Source organism: Sycon ciliatum, chromosome 4, assembly GCF_964019385.1.
Source record: "Sycon ciliatum chromosome 4, ocSycCili1.1, whole genome shotgun sequence".
In the NCBI taxonomy this organism is placed as follows: domain Eukaryota; kingdom Metazoa; phylum Porifera; class Calcarea; order Leucosolenida; family Sycettidae; genus Sycon; species Sycon ciliatum.
In genome coordinates, this window is record NC_088646.1 from 8823374 (window position 1) to 8843322 (window position 19949).

General features: G+C 48.8%; 2 protein-coding genes across 3 annotated transcripts; one reads left to right on the forward strand and one right to left on the reverse strand.

Annotated features, from left to right (window-relative positions):
• Positions 1 to 6067: 6067 nt before the first annotated feature.
• On the reverse strand, positions 6068 to 7834 carry LOC135813394 (piggyBac transposable element-derived protein 4-like). The gene has a single exon (XM_065326492.1). It carries the CDS (start codon positions 7832 to 7834, stop codon positions 6068 to 6070), a length of 1767 nt encoding a protein of 588 aa, XP_065182564.1.
• Positions 7835 to 14518: 6684 nt separating this feature from the next.
• LOC135814300 (transcriptional repressor p66-alpha-like) lies at positions 14519 to 19359 on the forward strand. 2 transcript variants are annotated; one of them, XM_065327399.1, is made up of 2 exons: positions 14519 to 14897; positions 17199 to 19359. In XM_065327399.1, exon 2 carries the CDS (start codon positions 17229 to 17231, stop codon positions 18765 to 18767), a length of 1539 nt encoding a protein of 512 aa, XP_065183471.1. In that variant the 5' UTR covers positions 14519 to 14897; positions 17199 to 17228; the 3' UTR covers positions 18768 to 19359. The 2 variants fall into 2 exon arrangements, with proteins under 2 accessions (XP_065183471.1, XP_065183472.1); XM_065327400.1 differs by lacking the exon at positions 14519 to 14897 and adding an exon at positions 14948 to 16349.
• Positions 19360 to 19949: the final 590 nt, after the last annotated feature.

Sequence of the window (19949 nt, forward strand, 5' to 3'; positions counted from 1 at the left end):
GTGCTTTGTGATACGTAAAACTGCTCCGAGTACCCGTATGTGAGACCTGGCCCGTAATTAGTTCCCTTTAATATCTTTAAAAAAATTGCGGAAATCTGAACCATACCATTAGTACACACATCAAGAGTCCATAAACAAGAGTATGCAACTGTGATCTCTTTTCTATGGGCCAGATGCGCGGCGCGCTGCCTTCATTACATCATTCAGCTGCAGTCCGCGCACTGCGGAAAATCGAACACCGCACTTTTCCTCTGGGTTGAAATAAACTTTCGTACGGAACTGAAGTTCACGCGCCAGAATTTAGAGATTGCGTAGGTACTGGAACGAATCGAGCAAAAACAGATGGGCTCGTACGAGAAATTGTGAGTTTGAATGCATGCTTTCAGAGCGTGATGAAGGCAAGTTACATAATGAAGGCAGCGCGCCGCGCACTGACCCATAACCACAGTTGCATACTCTTGTTTATGCACTCTTGCACACATGTGTATAGTGGTGGTGGTGCCCTGCCCCCCCCCCCCCCCCCCCCCCCCAGAATACAGAGGGTCTGAACCGGGCATAACCCCATACTGTTCATAATCCGTATCAAGGCGTCGTAAATACCGGTATCTTACGGCTCCCTGGTTCATAAGGTACATGTGAGTGGTTGTAAGACTGCATGGGACCCAAGCTACCAACCAGTCCCTCCTTGCAGTCAGGAACACTATTAATTTTTCCATACACTATTACAGTTCGGCAGGAAGCGTGTGTTCCTCGTTGGAACAACCGATTTCTTCACAGTGTTTTACTGATTACAGTGTGAGTGTGTCATCAGCCTTGCCATATGCTGCTGCCCTCATGCTCAGTCTCATCTCAGCGCCCTGTAGCTGTGTCTGTGGCACTTACACAACCATGATAATAATATTCAGCCGACTAAAAGACTAGTAAAGAAAGTGACGTACATGTACCTACTCTACTACAGTGCTGGCAACTGAAATCCGACCCCCTTGCCGGCGCGGCGCCCCGGCAAGGGGGTCAGATTTCAGTTGCCAGCACTGTAGTAGTACTAGTACATGTATACTCGACACTGCAAAGACTCAGTCAGTATGCATACCATGCCCAGTGCTGCCAAACCGTCCGATTTTTGAAGGCTCTTCCGAAAACTGGTCCGAAAAGGGAAACGTCCGAAAAGCAGCCAAAATGTCGGAGATCATTACTTTCCTATGCAGAAGTCCTGTACTTTCACTTTTCATGAATTCAGCGCAACTGAAGCCAAGGCACAAATCACTGTACATTTGCTTCTAAAAAGGCTAGGGCTTGGCTGTGGAGCTGAGGTGCAAAGTAACATGCCTGGATCAGGTTGGATGGCATGTACACTCACAGTCTGACCAGAGTCAGTGTGCGACCACACACATCATTACAAAATTCATGTAAACTCTGGGGCTACCATGGCAACGAAGCGAATTTTCGTGGTGTTTAGGCGATATTTTGAATTCTCTGTTAAAAATTTGCCGAGGAGAAAAATTCGCACCATCGCCCATCGGGCATATGGCCAGCCTTCAGCCTTGGCGGTGAAGCCGAAGGGTGTCCGATTTTGGGCGAAAATTATTTGGCAACACTGCATGCATGACATCATGCGGCAGATCCGCCTAGCGGCTAGCGCACCACTACTGGCACTACTAGTACAGTCGTCCCTCTCTAATCCGGCACTTTATAATCCAGCACCCTCTATAAACCAGCACAATTTTCAGTAGCCAAAATGTCCTCTTCATGCACATTGCAGCAGTAAATCAGATTCGTTAATCCAGCACCCTCCCTAATCCAGCAGATTTTCGTGGCACAAATGGCGCCGGATTATAGAGGGACCACTGTACTACTAAATAATGTACTGTCGTGGCTGGCTGATCGTCCCTACGTGTTAGTTATCCCAAGCCCGTTTGCACAAAGTATATGTGCGCCTCTTGGTAGTTCCACTCAGGCGTACCTCAGACCCAAAGCACAGAGAGAAGTCAGGGTGGCGGAGCCCTCAGGTCCGATATAGTAAAGGAACAAAGGAACAGTAAGAAACTACAAAGTCAAAGGCCACACCGGCTCAAGCGGACAAGTCCGCTTGAGCGGTAGCGGAACTCCTATAAAGAAAGTCAAGAAAGCTATAAAAGAGAATAAGACTAATACAAGACTCAAACAAGACTCCTAATAGACTAATACTTCTCATAGATATCTGGCCAAGTCAGCGAACTTATACTAGCTGAAATCTATGCGAGCGGCTACGAAGGGAAGGATCGAGCAGGCAGCAGCGAACGAGTAGTGAGCTGTGCTGAACTCAGCAAAGAGTAATGTATCTAAGTATTGAAGCTAATGCTAATCATGAATCGGAGCAAGCGGAACAGCAGAACAGCGGACCGGCAACAGAGACAATAGCTGACAGTTCTATGGTAATGGATAGTCTAGGTCCGGCGACAGGAGAGGTAACCCTATCCTAATCAAAAGGAAGAGAACATTGATGAAGAGCCGCGGTAGAGGTAGGTGACAGGCTGATAATGAATGTGTGCAGCACTAGTACTATACTATAGTGGTATTGGTGAGTAGTACTATCTATACAGGGCCATGACATCTCCCTCGGCTACAAAGAAAAGGGTCACGTCCTCGTGACGGGAAGAAATAACACAAAAGAGCAAATGAAAAAGGGCTAAAATAAAAGAAAACGAAACATCGCAGTAGTTCCAAAGAGGGTGTGAGCAAGATGGAACAAAGCTTCAGACTTCGAATCAGGAAAACGAAATCGGAAAGAAGCTACGGCTAGAACTAATGAACGCAATGTAAAGTCTAATTTCTTTGGCAGGTGGCATCTCTAGCAGGGTCTAATCTTTGAAAAATTGTGACGCAAAACAGTCACTAGCAGCAGAACAAAACTATGAGATAACTGATGAGCTATGCCGAACAAAACAAAACGAATGGACAGCGGATCTAATCTATTGGCACAAAATCTTGTTGTGTGCTGGGAAACAATCTTAACCCTTTAAGTGCCATAAGTGGTTGACAAGATTTTCCTGTCAAGTGCCACGATCAGCTGAGCAGGAGTACTTTCTGAATGCCACGGTCAGCTGGTTCTCACCCTTCCCTCAGTGCCACGCAGATTTTTGCAATTGTGCTATTTTACAGTTATAAACTTCAGGACGGCAAGTGATGGTGATATATTGCTACTACTCAAAGATAATGTATACATGATATGTTCAGAATATCATCAGCAACATGTTTCAGAGCTCAGCATGCAGAAAAATAGTAATGCCAATGAATGCAGCAGTGTCAAAGTGAAAATAAGTCAGCAAGACGGAAATGCGCACATACAAACTTAGTTTGCAGCAGCGGTACAACGTAGCAAAAACTGCTTGTGGTATGGAGATAGTTGCTAAATTTCACAGCAGTAGCGCAAGGTTATGCACACGGCTGTCCCATGCATGCGAAGCGCGTTCATTTAATATGGCGGCCAAATTTTAATCTTTTTCATTTTTTACGCGATCTGGCCTAGTCGTATGTTTGCAATTTCGCTCGACTTCCATCTCAAACGGGCAAGGTCAACCGAAACCACGGGTGTTTGCCAGGTCATTCGATAGAGTTTAGAGCTTGGACTGGCCTTGCCTTCGACTGTGCCGCCGCTCGAGCGATCTTTTTGGGTTACCCACGCGCTACGCATGGTTTCTTTCTCGACGTGGGTGCAATTATTTTTGGATCGTCGCTCGATTTCAAGGGCTCACCAACCTCGTCAGCGAATTTTCTCCGCCTCGCAGACAATTTTCTAGTATACCTCGATGTCCTAGCCTTTCGATTTTGTGTATTCCTAAGCTTGACGTGCATCACTGTAGCTTTTCGTGGCCATGTTAGAGACGTTATTTTGTTCAGAAATGGAGGCTCATGTTAGCTTCCTGTCGTCGTGTTGTCGTATTGGAGGGGAGAAATTCGCGTCAAGGAGTGGACGGACGAAGTATCGTGTGGCAGATCATACTCAATCCATTTTGGCAGTGTTTCATCTCAATGTGGATGAAACCAAATACACCCTGAACTTTTTTACCACACTTGCAAATTGGCCATTTAATGCACTGCTACTGCCAGGGGCCCAACATTCTCTGGAGCTCCAGAGGTGGATGTACACCGTTCAAAGACTGGGAGCCACACAGTGGGACAAACTGTTTGAAATGCAAGTCTTCCAAGCCTGGCAGGAAGTCCAAATGCAAAACACAAACGCAAGACAAACTTGCGGCATGGGAGAAAACGCGGGCCATCGCCCGCAAGCACGAGCACATGCACGCCGCCACCACTGACAGCAGCATCACCAACAAAACCTCGCCCCACCACACCTGATCACTGGATAGTTTAGTCTGTTCAGTTTACGAATTGAAAAAAGGAAGACAAAATAACAAAACTAAAAACACGAGCGTCGCATGGACCGAATCTGATGAGCAGCAGCACGTCACACCCGCATACCAAGTTTAGTAATAGTAGTAGTAGTATAGTATTTATTCATATTTCTCTAGGGCTTAGTGGGTAAATCTCTGCATCCAGAACAGTTCAGATAGGAATGCAATAACACACGCACAATGTCCACTATGTCACAGGTAGGGAGAGAAGTGTTTGCAGCTTGCTGGTAGACGTTCAGCCGTGCATGCATTGGCAAATGGCTAGAGCAGACGGCCCGCTGTCCTTAATGTAAGGCACACACGCAAGCGTCAGAGCTACAGCAGCCAAACAGCATAGTTTATGGATTCATGAAAGACTGCACCATACACTGCGCCAGCTCTGGTAGGGTGCCCTATTTGAGCATCGTCACTGGTCGGTGACGTTTTGCAGGCCTCACCATCAAAGATGCGAGGTGATGCTGCTGATCGACTTGCTGGTATGATAGTCACAAGCATAACTAGCGAAGGATGGCTGGAAGTCGAAACCAGCTGTAGATGTAGATTCCAGGTATACCAGAGAATTACTGACGCCAGCACTTTATCCGATGCCCCATCAGTGTCAACTGTACGCCGATGGTCACAGGACCGTGACAGCCTTTCGATCGGTCTACGGTCGGGAGACTGGGCTGCAAGCCCAAAGCAGCGGGTATATAGTGTTCGTCACCAGCTGAGCAAGAGAGCTTGCTGAGAGATTTAGGTGTGCACTGTTCAGCAACCAGTCCCAATATAGGTTTGTCCATGAAGGCTGGTGATCCTCAGCTATCATACAACAAATTCCTACTCACTGCGCATATGGCTTGTGAAACAGCAGCAGAAACAGCACTGCCTTGACAAGCGCACCAGTTACCATGATGGAGCAGATATGCCAACACCAAATCTCCAATCGCTAGTACAAGTAGCTCTTCACTAAATCATGCCTAGTGCATGCTTGCAGTGATATTTTCAGCAAGAGCGCTGCAGTTACTGCTGAGGAGATATAATATTGCGTCCTTGAAGTCGAAGGCGCTCATCAAAGATTTCTTGCCATCAATTCTTGGCCTTATGCAGGCACGAGGTGGTCTCCCGTGGCATTGGCCATATTACCCCGAGCTGCACTTGCTCGAGGAGCACGTTGTTTCGCTCATGGAAGTCCTTCGTGTTGGACTGAGTAGGCTTGCTGAGAGAACAGAGCGCTGAATCCATCCACGTCCACAACTACGAATAATTTACAGAAACATTCCTACTGCAGATCAGCGCTTGAAAACGGCGATGCAAATCAGCGACGTTGGGCTTCTCCATTCAAAAGGAGAGCCTTCCTAACGAAGCAATTCTCATGTGACACTACATAGTCTCTCAAGCACTCTAGTTCAGGTCTTCTTCTCTCCACTCCATTATCATTTCGATCTTCACTCGGTCGACGTGATGGTAGTAGCTATGTAAAATAATTATGATGGATTCCTCCCGATCCTCGTCGCGGCTAAAATTTGTTCGGTGTTTGTCTAAATTCTCAAACTGACAGGGTTTACAAGAGAAATGTACCTAATTTTGTGCGATTAATGCAAATAAATCGGAATATGTCCGACTTCATAAATCCGTGCGGTAAACCGCATGAAAGGACGCCATGTCGTTAGTTGGTGCACATGAAGTCACCGTGTGCACTAGTCCGCGTACCGTACTCTGTAGTCGTGCAGGGTGTGAAAGCGCTGGAAGCATTCACCGGGACACATCATGCATACGCACTGCACGCACTGCCAGCTAGTTTGCTTCCGGTGGTCCGGTCGTCTGCTGCACACAACGCAGTCTCGCTTCCCTTCAACAGCTAGCTGCGTACAAAAGTGTCGCTCAGTTAGCCGAGCTGTGTCCACATCGTCAGTAGTTGCTGGTACAGATCTGCGACGTGGTTCACCAATCGGCCACTGTGTTTCAGTGAACAGGGAAGCGATGAGCGCCTTGTGGAATTCCTTTCCGTCAAGGTCTTTGCCTGTCATTGCGTTGTAGATTATTTTCGCGTTGTGCACCGAAATTTCCAGCAGCTGATGGAAAAGGATCAGGTACCAACGGCGGTGACGATGCGGGAATGCGTAGTAGCTCAGCATCTGATCCGCCTCGTCCACGCCGCCCATCAAACTGTTGTAGCTGGCGATGCATGATGGCTTTTTCACGGACCGAACTCCTTGAGGCGCACGCCGGTCGCGAATATCTACATCGACAACTTCACAAGAGTGAATCGTCGAGAGAACTGTCACTTGCTTCTTGTCCGGCCAGGAGCATGTGAGAACTGTTTCATCTCTCCAGAATCTCGGCGGCGTGCCCTTCTTTTTCTTGTCCTTACATGCTGGTGGAAGCCCTTTCCGATTGACTCTCACTGTGCCGACAGCTCCCATTCCACGGCGCGACGACAGCCACTGAAATAAGGTAGGTGACGAATAATAATTGTCCATGTACACTACGTGCCCTTGGCCGAGGTGTCGAACCAATTTCGCCACTATCTGACTGCCCTTCGACGTGTCGGCCATGGCTACGTCTCGGCCCTCGGCCATATCCTTGCCGGTGTACAGAGTCCACTCGTATATGTATCCCGTACCCGGCTCCGCAAGGACGAATGCTTTCACGCCCCACTTGGTCGGTTTGGCTGGCATATATTGTTTGAATGATAGGCGACCCTTGTACGCAATCATTTGCTCATCCACAGACACATCCCTCTTAGGGTAGTAGGACAGTCTGAAGCGCTTGACGATTATGTCCAGGAATTTACGAATCTTGGCGAGAGGGTCTCGATACCTGCCGTGCTCGTCATACTCGATGGTTGTGTTATCCACGAAATGAAGGCACGACAGGATCAGTTGGAAACGATTCCTGGACATAACCTTGGCAAAGCCGGGTGTCTGGTAGAGCCAGTCCGTCGTCCAATGGTCTGCCAGCGCTGGTTGCTCCACGATGCTCATGGCGAGCAAGAGTACGAAAAACACTTTCATCTCGCGTGACGAGATGTCATGCCACTTGCGCATCCGGGAGCTTGGAAAGTGAGCGCCGAGGGCTTCCAGTTTTCGCTGCGCATACAGATTTGTTTGCGTGACGGCTATGTCCACGGCTTCATCCGTGAACATCATAGCGAAACAGTCTGCCGGCGAGATGTTTTCATCGGCCTGTGCCGTTGGTCCACGTTGGCGAGTTACTCCCGGCAGCCATGCACTCGCATCCGCGGTGTCGTTGTCAGCAGTGATGGTCCGCCAGTTCCACACTCGCGGTTGTTCTTCGTCGTCTTCGTCGCTTCCTTGAAGGTCGCTATCGTCATCTTCGCTACTGCCGACATCGAAGCCTTCGAACTCAGACTCATCAGACTCACCGTCAAAGATTCTGTGGATTTCACCGTCAACTTCCTCCTGTGTCATCTCTACCTCTCGCGCTGCGCCTTGAGTCGCCATTGTCACTCGAAAGTGTTTGAGTTTTGAACGAGCGTTTCTCGCTTTTTATAGATACGAACACCCGGTTTTTTCTATTGAACTAGATACCTCCACCCACGGATAACGCCAGGTCAAAAGCGTGGGACGGAGCTACAGACCTCTGGTACTGTAGGACACGTCCAAAAATACCCCTCCGTCGGGCTCTTCATAGAGCCTTGGCATTCCCACACAGAAGTGTGTCGGACTCTCTACGTCGCCCGTGGCACTGTAAACTAGAAGTACACAGGGCTCATTTCGGCAGCCGTGGCACTTGACAGGTGACAAGCCAGGGGCTCTTTTCGTCGACCGTGGCACTTAGAGGGTTAATCAAAACACGATGGGGCTAGGAGCTAATTGTTCACTGCTCAAGGCACAGGACCAGGGGTAACAGTTCGGCAGTAGGCACTCGAGAGTTAGCTATGAGCAAAGGCTGAACTTAGAGAACTAACTGTATGGGGCACAATTGTTCGTACATAGATAGTCTTACTTGGTGACACTCAGGTAGCAGACAGAGATCAGTGCGGACGGTACTCATGATGATGGTGGACGACAGTACTTGAATCAAGTTGAGCAGACACTATTAGGCACATGGAAGACAGTACTTCGACTGTAGACACTATAGAAGATGATGGCAGTACAAGATGGTCGACTGGAACAGTGCACTCAGGGTAGCAGGGAACAGACGACATCATAGCAGTACTAGTGCAAGTGCAGCATTAAACGGAATCGGCTATAGTGACAGGGTGGACGGACAACGAAGACATAGCAGAAACATTGATACTCCAGCAACTGGTGGCAATGGCTGGGTAAGACAGGTACTTGGTGAGGCTCAACAGACCACGGAATGGAATCCTGGTTTCATGTCATCGTACTATAGGTGAGTGATGGTATCAGCTTGGTAGGGTGAACGATGAGACGTAGTGGTAGAACAGCAGAGCCAATGACTCGAAGTCAGGTAGCAGTAGGAATGCCTCACTCACAGGTGACTGGACTGGCGTAGGGAGAAGGCAGATCTTCCACCAACTCAAGTAGCGAATTTTTTCTTCCATCTCGAAGGATGGTGGCCTAGCTCATAAAGAACACGGCAGCGAGACAGTTGATCCACAAGAATCACTGAGAATAATCACGAAGACCGGGCGTAGTTGGGACGCAATACACAACATCCAAGAGACGGTCTCGTACCAGGAATAGTCCACACCATAGTTAGCATACACAAAGTTTGGGGAAACTTCGACCAATCGGCGAGGACCAGCAACCAAACAAGGTTACTAGAAACGAGATGCACCAGACGAGCGCCAACGTCATGAGGACGGGCAGTGCAGACAGATACAGGCGAACGTTTTGTGCACACAGACTGCGCATGCACAAAGTTTCTGGCGTAACGTTTACCTGATACACATGAGGGTAGGAAATGCAACGGTTTGTACCTCAGCGAAATGCAAGCCATAGACCAAGTGTGTACACACACGAACTGTGCTGAACGAGCACGACGTGATAGTCTGTTAGCATGGCTCACGGCTGCACACCACAATCAATGATCTGAGCGGCAGTGGGAGAATTGACTCTCCAGCAATGGGATTTAAGCGGAAAGAGGACCCCAGCAGTGTTGCACGTAATGATCAGATTCACGACAGAATCCAGCTTCGTGTAACAACGAGATTGACGGGTCATGGAACTATGGTGGGCAGCCTGGTCAGTCAAGGCCAGGTGGCAACAGCCCAGCATAATACAAGCGTAACATTCATGATATGGCTAAGTGAACTTAGCAGCGGAATACCAAAAACACCATAGAAGGGCACAATTGGCGGAAAGGACGGCGCGCATCAAACTGTAACAAGCCATCAGGCACTTCAGTGAGACACAAATAGGTTTCCCTAGGCTGCAATATCAGCAGCGGCGACGTGTGCCAGATAGACAACACAAGTAGGCGTAAGAGCAGTGTCATTCGAGACATGTGCAACCACAATGATTACGTACTTTGTCTTTCTGGTACGCGGACCAGAGTGATCTACAACCACAGTATGCAAACCGGCGGAAACGAACGACACAGGGATACGGAAGGCCCACTGGGCGGCGTAGTGTACTCTCGTACCGATAGACAACAACGGCAACAATAACAACATTAATGCAGTCACACTCCCCGCAATGATTCATACGACAAGACTCACCACTACTAGTATCTTCAACCTACGTCAAAACAGAGCCTGATACCACGGTAACACGAACAAGTAACAGCCCAAAGGTGTACTTCACATAGACAGAAAGAAAATGGTACTCATCAGTGACCCGGAACCCGTGGAATAGGTGGATACATCAACAAAACCTCCAAAATAACAACAAAATGATAACAAAACAATGTCACGTCAACAGCTGGTGCCTGAACTTTCTATTACGTATTCTTCAGTCGAAAGAAAACCCAAGATTCTCAACCTCCGTGAACTCAATAACTACCATTCATTACCTCTGCACCCCTTCAAAACCAGTAAACCCGTTACTGCTTGCAAAACAAATACTTCAGACAAACCCTTCCAAAACCTTGAAAAAGTAAAACCAGCTAACCTCCAATGACAACCAAAAAACAAAACTCACAAAAGACGATGGTCTGATCGCGTGCATATATCTCCGTACTCTTACCTGGCCAGCTCCGCTCTCCGTTGATCAGTCGGACGCGAGCTCCCGAGCACCACAGCAGCCTTTCGCCGCTTGTCACGTAGCCGGCTACGCATTTTACAACACAAACCACTCCACGGTCAGATCGGACTTCAATTCCGTCGCCAGCACTCGGCAGCAATACAACGACGGGCAATCAGCGCAACCACAAACCGCGAGCCATCGGAGCTTTTTCTCTCTACTCCGATCTTGGATCCAGTCACGAGACCAGGAACTTCTCCAGTGACGATCCGAACCGCACCAATCGTGCGCACAATCCTTCTCTTGCACCAGGCGGAACCACATCGCCAATAGCGCATCAGACCAGACGAAGCGTAAACCAGACGAAACTCAATCGCCACGCGGGACAAAGGACAATCATCAGCGGAAACAGAAACGAAACATGAATAGGACGGAGGTGGCGCCAGGCGCCTGTTGCAGGGCGTATCAGTATCACGAGAGCCATCTCTCAATTATCAAGACAATCAATGCACCACAGGAGCTGTGGACAGCGGACAAAGGCCAACACCAGGAGATAAGCGTAAGTGGTCTGGCGGAATCAAGCGGAAGACCGACGAGGCATGACGCGCATACTCCGTCACACAGCGTAAACGAGCTCGAGCACAGAGCTGGAGGATGGCCATCTCCATCAGGCGGAGAGCGCGTAGAGTCAACCTCTTCCCGGAGGAAGTGCTGCAGCGGTGAATGACCCAACGCGCGGGACCCAAACTCGTCGTACAACGGAGCACTCACGTAACTCATGAGCGTTTCGTCAACAGCTCCCACAGGAACTACATCGGCGGAGAAACCGGTGAACCATACCATATACCATGATATACCAGCTGAGCTGATTTGAACACACAACGGAGTGAGCGCACGCTCAGAGAGTGCGGACTGTACAATCATGTACAACGAAGATCGCGGAGCATGCACCGGCGAAGAGACGAAACTCTTTTTTGTTTGCGAGCGGAACACAGCTCACAGGCGTAACACAGGCGAACAGATTGACCAGGGCTCCGGAGGCAGGACTGATCACAAAGGCGTAGGCCAACGGAAGCAGCACAGACAGTACCACAACACGTTTGGGAGCGTATGGCTTTGCTGAAACAGCAGAGCGGCGCAACTGACGATCAACACCGAGGAACGTGTCTTTTGCTTCTCTTCAAAGAGGAAACGATTGCAAACGCAGTGGTAACCTGGCGTAAGTATTCTCTTTGTTGCCGTTCGCAACTCGGAGCGCGTGTCTTCAACGGATTTGGCGTACGACTCGTCGATCGACGAGGAATCGTCAGTAGGCACTCACAATCCAAAGAACTCGTGAGGCGGCGTAGATTACAGAGCCTGTACGGCAGAGCCACAGCGGAGGACGGAACGATGACGGAGAGTGAACGGGCGTAGACCAAGAGTAGGGCGGAGGGCCTGGGAAACTAGACCAAGAAGAATCCTGGTCACAGCACCAAGTGTCGTGGCTGGCTGATCGTCCCTACGTGTTAGTTATCCCAAGCCCGTTTGCACAAAGTATATGTGCGCCTCTTGGTAGTTCCACTCAGGCGTACCTCAGACCCAAAGCACAGAGAGAAGTCAGGGTGGCGGAGCCCTCAGGTCCGATATAGTAAAGGAACAAAGGAACAGTAAGAAACTACAAAGTCAAAGGCCACACCGGCTCAAGCGGACAAGTCCGCTTGAGCGGTAGCGGAACTCCTATAAAGAAAGTCAAGAAAGCTATAAAAGAGAATAAGACTAATACAAGACTCAAACAAGACTCCTAATAGACTAATACTTCTCATAGATATCTGGCCAAGTCAGCGAACTTATACTAGCTGAAATCTATGCGAGCGGCTACGAAGGGAAGGATCGAGCAGGCAGCAGCGAACGAGTAGTGAGCTGTGCTGAACTCAGCAAAGAGTAATGTATCTAAGTATTGAAGCTAATGCTAATCATGAATCGGAGCAAGCGGAACAGCAGAACAGCGGACCGGCAACAGAGACAATAGCTGACAGTTCTATGGTAATGGATAGTCTAGGTCCGGCGACAGGAGAGGTAACCCTATCCTAATCAAAAGGAAGAGAACATTGATGAAGAGCCGCGGTAGAGGTAGGTGACAGGCTGATAATGAATGTGTGCAGCACTAGTACTATACTATAGTGGTATTGGTGAGTAGTACTATCTATACAGGGCCATGACAGTACTACCAAGAGTACAAGACAGTACTCTTGGTAGGGTGTTCGGACGATTTTGAAAGTTGCTCCAATCTCCTCGATTTTAGTCTCATTGGAAAGAGTAGGATAAACTAGCCGGGAAATATATGAGGTTTGTCTAAATCCGACCAGACGATCAAGAGTTATGATCGTTTGAAGTGCGCTTGTTGGCACTTTTTCTGGAACAGTTTTGATGCAGGCCAGTGGCACAAAACCGGGAAATTCAAAACCAACTAGAACAAGGTGAAAATCAATTTCGTTCAGGGACTTTCAAATTTCCACAGATGATAGCCAATAGAGAGCTTCCATCACTTGACCAATTTTTTTGGTATTCCAATTAGCCAAATTCAAATTACGCCCATAGCAACCACCATAGCAACGCGTACAAATTAGTCGAAATAGATGCGAAAGATGTAACCCTTCACAGGCTGAAGCTAATTGGAATACGTGTACTACAAAGACACATCACCAGGAGGAGATTACAGTTATCTACCCCATGTAGATGAAGCATCCAAGAAAATAACATACGCACTCAGCCGAGACGGCACCCGCACCCGGGCATGTTGCGCCGCAGGACCGGATGCATGCAGCCAATTAACAGATATGCTGCACCATTTCAACACGATGTAAGCTTCAGCCAGGCCAAGGCAGCAGCAGTCCTGCTAATCATCAGCTTTAGAAGGACAACTTGTTCCCAGTCATATACGGCGCGTGCAGCACTTCGGGGCAATTGGTGTCGCACGTCACATGTAATTCATTCATACGATTCGCACAATCAACAGACAGTTCATTTATCGGATGATTGTGCAAGCGTAATTTGGATGTAAACTATAAAGTCGACAAATACACTGGTCCTACATTGCCCATGCTATGTGGATGACAATGTACTCCAGACACGGTGCATACGGCGTTGCGTAGCTGCACTGCGTTAGCGCGCTGCAATTTTGCAAATCCTCTGAGTGTCAATTCTGTGCAGATTTTCAGCTGCATATTGAACGCAGTATTGGCAGGAAATCTGCTCTTGACCAATTTGTCTGCACAATGGCTTTCTCCACTCTCCAGATACAGCGACCAGAGGTTTATCTGATGTGGTAGCTCAGCGAAACTACAAATAAACAACACTACAGCCAAGTCCTTCTACTACATGTACATGTACATGTACTCCATACATTTGGTATCCTGGCGCAAATCGATCGCTCATAGAACAAGAAGACAGCATCGTACAGCCTCCAAATTTCACACACTCCGTATTTTTTCAACGCTGAAGACGATGGAATAGTCGCCGGCGTTGCGACCGGCCCAGAACAGGCCGAAATCGATACCCTGAAGTTGCGCAGGGCGTAACATTGCTAAAATTCGTCGTGTGGAAACGGGACTTACGGTCTCAACAGCAGAGACATTTCCTCTTTCCAACAAAGAAACAAACTCGTCCTGAGCTGCTAAAATTTTACCTTGCCAAGGCTAGAACTAGAAGCACAGTGATGTACGATTGTGCCACGGACCCCGTACAAAACTGTTTCCACTCAAAATGCGCCTGGGTTCGAGGCACCGAACACTACTCTTGGTACTACTACTACTGAGTCTGTAGAGTGTAGTGTAGACCATGGTAGACGGTGCCGAAACAAGTATGCAGAAGTCCGTGCTTGATGTCATGCAGATCTCGGCACCTCTGTCTGTGATCGGTGGGATATCCCAAGTCAGACCCAACCGACCCAAGCCAGCCCAAGGCTTCACTTCAGGTGAGCGGCCTGTCGCCGACGCTGCACGACTTGTTTGTCAAACGCGCGACCCTCATCTCAAGAACATACACGCAGATCTACAAGTACGGGCGCACACACGCGCGCTCGCGCAGCGCGCGCCCACCATGCAGCTCTGAGTCTGAGTGCCTAGCCTGCTGGCCTCAGCCGGCCCTCTTCGGAGACACTCCCCGATCTACATTTTCACGCAACAGTGATTGCTTGGATCAAGGTCCAAGGAGGCCGCCTTGCAAGTGAGCGACAAGACTTATTTTCTTGACTTTTTGTCCCAGGTGTATTCGCACAGATTTGACTTGTGCTTTCAATGGGAATAGAAAATCAATCGATGCTGCTCTCCATCGCGGTGGCGGATAGCCTAGCGCATTTGTTGACCTGGGTCGTCGTGGCCTAATTTCCAGATGATAGCGCGATAGCCGCAACAACAAGCTTACCGACGTGGAAGTAAGCGAAAGAATTATTGTGCTGGTTTTGAAATATGATTTTCTGTTGTGTAGTAAAGGTGTATGCGAATAATTATACGCGAGTCGACGTGGTCATAAGTGAGCTAACTGTCTTTGGAAGCTGAGATTGGAACGAGTTTTGATGCAGACTGCCGTTGTAATCGTGTTCCAATCCATGCCTGTGCCGGCTGGTGGGTAAAAATAACATTTTTTGTTCCATTGCCATTGGCATTGGTGGATCTACGAACGTTCTCTGTGAACATTTCGGTTGGATCAGTGAACTGGTCTGTTACGCTCTGTCCAGCTCGTGGATAAATCCCGTTCTACTGCTGGGTGCGCGGTGCTCGCTCTTGCCTGAAACTGAAATGGCGAACCCTCACGCGTACAGGGTTCAGACTGTCATTCTACGTTATTCCTAATCCAATCTTCATCCCGCCTTAGATCTACCGATGCCTTGGAGTTCACGTGCATAATTACGTAGACGCAAGGAATGCCACAAGTACAAGTGAACCCGGCCTGGTCGGAGTGGTGTCATTCTTCGCATTCGTACGAAACCTCGTCATTTGTTTTGCGTCTCGTGGATTTACGTTCTCAACACGAACCGTCGAACACCATAGTCAGTACTAGGAAGCACTGCACATTCATGTATTATTTGCCAGAACTGAGCGTTCTCTGGTAGTCTACATGCAATCCATGCATTTATCCTATATCTAGCGGTTCATTCACCTTTTAATTGTTTTTTTGTTGTTATCCCTGACCCACATGTGCACAGTAAACATTAATGAGATTATTATAAAGATTAGAGACCTTGCGCATCCTGGGACGAATGCTGTACCCGACGGTATTGCGCATGAAATTGTTGCGGCTAAACTGCGTTAAAACTCTAATCCAGTCACTGCGGCTTGATCGTCATTTCACTACGTATTGGAAGGCGGCACACGGCGCTTGGCACCCGTAGCTTGAAGATCAGAGTCACAGTGTACACTCTTGGGGTTATAAACCCTTTGATATCATCAAGAGCTGGTGTGGAACTCAACCATCTCGGCCCGCAGCCGTTCGATTTTTTCATTAAGTTGACTTGCACCAGTCTTGCCCGGCCATTTGGCTGGTGCCATCATGCCGCGTAGCCAGAGATCAGTCCTGAGCCTGATAAACTTACACAGTATCAACATGGCAAGCATAGAAAGCACTTGCCGTATTTTCCGGAGGGTACATGTAAGCCGCAGCCAGATTTTTGTCACAAAGTACACACTGAGACATCTGTCCCGTTTATCACCATTAATTTGACCATGGTTGATAACTGATGTCAACTTCATTCTCCCTAATTTGACCATCGTAGCAAAAGGCGCACCGGCTTTTTTGGGTGAATTGCTGGTTTTTAAAGTGCAGCTTATAACCCGGAAAATATGGTAATCATACTTCAACCAGAAAATGACGCTATAAACCATCTCGGGTGGGTTTTTCGCACTTCAACATATGCACAGTCTTGGTTACAAATCCGTTGATCCCCGAGCTGCAGAGAGTACTCAATGTAGACTCAGCAGAGGACATTCAGGTTCGTTGCAACTCCGAGTTTCATGCTGCAAGGCTATCATCGGACAACTGATACTTGGTCATGTGCACTTGTTACTCCTAGGACGGCAGGCCAAGTGTGCCGCGCAACAATTATTTTAGTCACTAGGTCCAATTTTCCTGGCCATGCTATGCAAAGTTATATTCATGGACACAAGTGGTTCACACTTGTTGTCATCTGTCTTTCGTTGAACTGCTAGAGCATCTCCACAGGTCTAGCCACATGACTAACAGTTACGAGTTTTAAAACATGCTAAGTCTCTTTCTCTCTCTCCGTCTCTCTCTCTCTCTCTCTGTCTCTCTCTCTCTGTCTCTCTCTGTCTCTCTCTCTCTCTCTCTCTCTCTCTATCTTCTCTCTCTCTCTCTCTCTCTCTCTCTCTCTCTCTCTCTCTCTCTCTCTCTCTCTCTCTCTCTCTCTCTCTCTCTCTCTCTCTCGTCCCTGCATAAACACACGCCGTGCTTTGCCTAAGGCACCAATTCAGTCATGCTGCATGGCTGATGCTGCGTTGGCGCCAGTACCATTGTGACTTTGGTGTGTGTGTGTGTGTGTGTGTGTGTCTGAGTGTATGTGTGTGCGCGCGTGCGTGTGTTTGTGTGTATATGTGTGTCTGAGTGTATATGTGTGTCTGAGTGTATGTGTGTGTCTGAGTGTATGTGTGTGCGCATGCGTGCGTGTGTTTGTGTGTATATGTGTGTATGTGGTGGTTGATGTCTGTGCAATCCATTGTAGGTTTTGCCAGGCTTCAGTGACCGTGACAGCATGGACAAGCGCTTGACAATGGAGCAGGTGCGCAAGCTTCAGTCGCAGCTTGCTGCTGAAGAGATGAAGCTGACGATTATGAAACAGATGCGGCAGAGCCAGCGGACTGATCCCCGGGAAGATTTCCCTGGCGGCAAGTCAGCGTCACAGTCTCAGCAACACCAACAGGAGATGGGACAGTTGGAGCAACACCAGCAAGAAATCGGGGGCCATTCCAGTGGTTCGTTGTCGCGTCAGCGCCACGATCAGTTGCAGCCGGCTCCACCTCCGCTGCAGCCAACTTATCGCTCTTCCACAGCACAGCGTTCGTATCAATCGTCGCCACCGTCATCCAAAGTAGCTAGCACTGCAGTACACGAGTATTCATCATCTTCACGCCATCATCATCATCAGCAAATGCAACCTAGGTCTGCCACACATGCACCATACCCATCCCAGTCAACGACGTATCCACGCCATCATGACCGCTATCGCCAATCACCGTCATCTAGTCGCCAACGCTACAACGACCCCACGGCGAGGATGGACTATGCTGCACATGATGCGCGCTTGCCACAGTCGGATCGTGGACGGTCCGTGTCACAACCGGACCTCTCCAGTGAGCAAGCTATGGATTGTGTTCCGCCGCCGCCGCTGCTGCAGCATGTACACAGAGCAGGAGGACGGCGTGTTGAGTCGAGTGGTAGTCACTCTGCACCTCTGCCGTCAATGGATGCACCGCCTTCTCTACTGCCTTCTAGTCAGGTACCAATGGAGCGAGACCACCATCTTCACGGCCAGACCAGCAGCCAGATGGGTGGTGCACCCTCCTTGAAACAGCAACAGCACGACAGCATCAGAGATATGCCTTCCTACCACCATCGCCAGTCACCAAACTCACTGTCCAGGGGCCGAAGCAATCAAGTGGCGAAGAGCCACCATCAGCACGTGCCTGCAGCGCACAGTCGCGTGGACTATGCAAACCAGCGACCATCCACGTACAGGCCTGGCGATGCAAGAGACATGCGCGCACATGCTCTGCCCGTCAATGCATCTGCACCTGATGCGCCTCAAGGTGGCACGTGGCACCAAGTAGCAAAGCGGATGGGGCAACTAATAGAGGACCGGGAGCAGTATATCCGGCGGGGTCACATTCCCAACAAGCCTCCGCAGTACACGTGGTCCCTCGTGCCGACTGCTGCCCCCGCGACTATTCTTGGCTTGATTGGCATGGATGAATGTGTACGAAGAGTGGAACTGGCCATGGCCAACCTGCCCCCGCCGGATCCAGAGAGGCTAGCGCAGACCCACCGGCCTGTGTGTGCACACTGCAAGGCGGACTTTGCCCAGTTCTGGCGTTCGTTTGAGGAAGACAACAAGATGGTGATTGTGTGCGAAAACTGTGACTGGGCCCGGGTTAAGCGGCCCTTTGTAATGCAGCACACCGCCCGACTGAAGGAGAGTTTACACAAGGTAGATGCCATAAATGAGGAGATGGAAGAGTTGCAAGTCAAAAGCGGTGTCACTCTCGTCAAGATGGATCAGGGACCAGGTCGGTAGCCCTTTCTCAAAGTTACCCAGCTACTGTCACTGCTCTATGGACTATATGTTAGCCACCGTTGAAGCCATTTGGTCCATAGCAGTTCTGTACGTTTTTTAAAGATCGCCTTTTTGGTACTTCAAAGTACTGGTACAGTGTTTGTGCCACACCTTGTCTGTTGGCAGCAAGGATGCAAGGGTCGTCTTGTGTGTGTGTGTGCGCGTGTGTGTGTGTGTGTGCGTGCATGTACGCTGGTGTGATATTTATGCATCGGAAATCTAGCAAGCAGCTGCCGTGGCTACCGGTCAAGCTGGAAAGTGTGTATTGAGTTGCAAATCTATTCTTCTTTAACATCCGAAAGCTATAGATTCTGCTATTTAGAGGTCGCTTTGAGCATACGCACAACCGAATGTTCTAACGTCATGTTTGAAATAATGAGAGCTGGTTTACGCTCAGCTGTACTGCCGTGTATAGTACTGTATACCTATCATACTTGTTGTACAAGTATATGATTGTACTCTTTTTTATCAGTCATTGACTTTTGCTGGGTCTGTTCAACATTTTAAAACATTCATGTCTCATCATGTTTGTACAATTACTTCGAAATATAAATTCACTGGTTTTGTATGTATGCCAAGTATGCCCCACAATACAACAATATTATGTAGATCAAGACATAAGGGTGCACACTTTTGCATTGAGTACATGTACTTCAGTGCACAACATCCGAAATTAATGTCACTTCAACCACGGGACAGGCCAGAGTGAGCGTTTCGTGCACAGGTAATGAAACTTCATCCATTGCAACATGAGCAGCACGAATGCTTTACATGTACCGGTATACGGCAACTCTGTGGCACAAGTGCACAGTCCAAACTATGTTAGATATCCTACCCTGAGGCTCTGCCTTCGTTGCAAGGATGAATCAAAGCTTTGGCCATTGTGGAAATGAGCAGTGCTCGGACACAGAGGAAGAATTCTACTCTGCAGTCCAAACTGCTAGTATACAGAAAACCACCAAACACTTTTTAAATTGTAGCCATACACAGTGTACGCGGCCCACCGTTGGCACGCACATTAGGGGTGTGCGGATAATGCTCGAAAAGGTGGCAGATTCTGCTCGAAAAGCAGTGAAATTGGCAGAACTATACAAACCTTATGGCGGGCAATTCATCGAATTCTGCTCCATTTCTTTATCCACG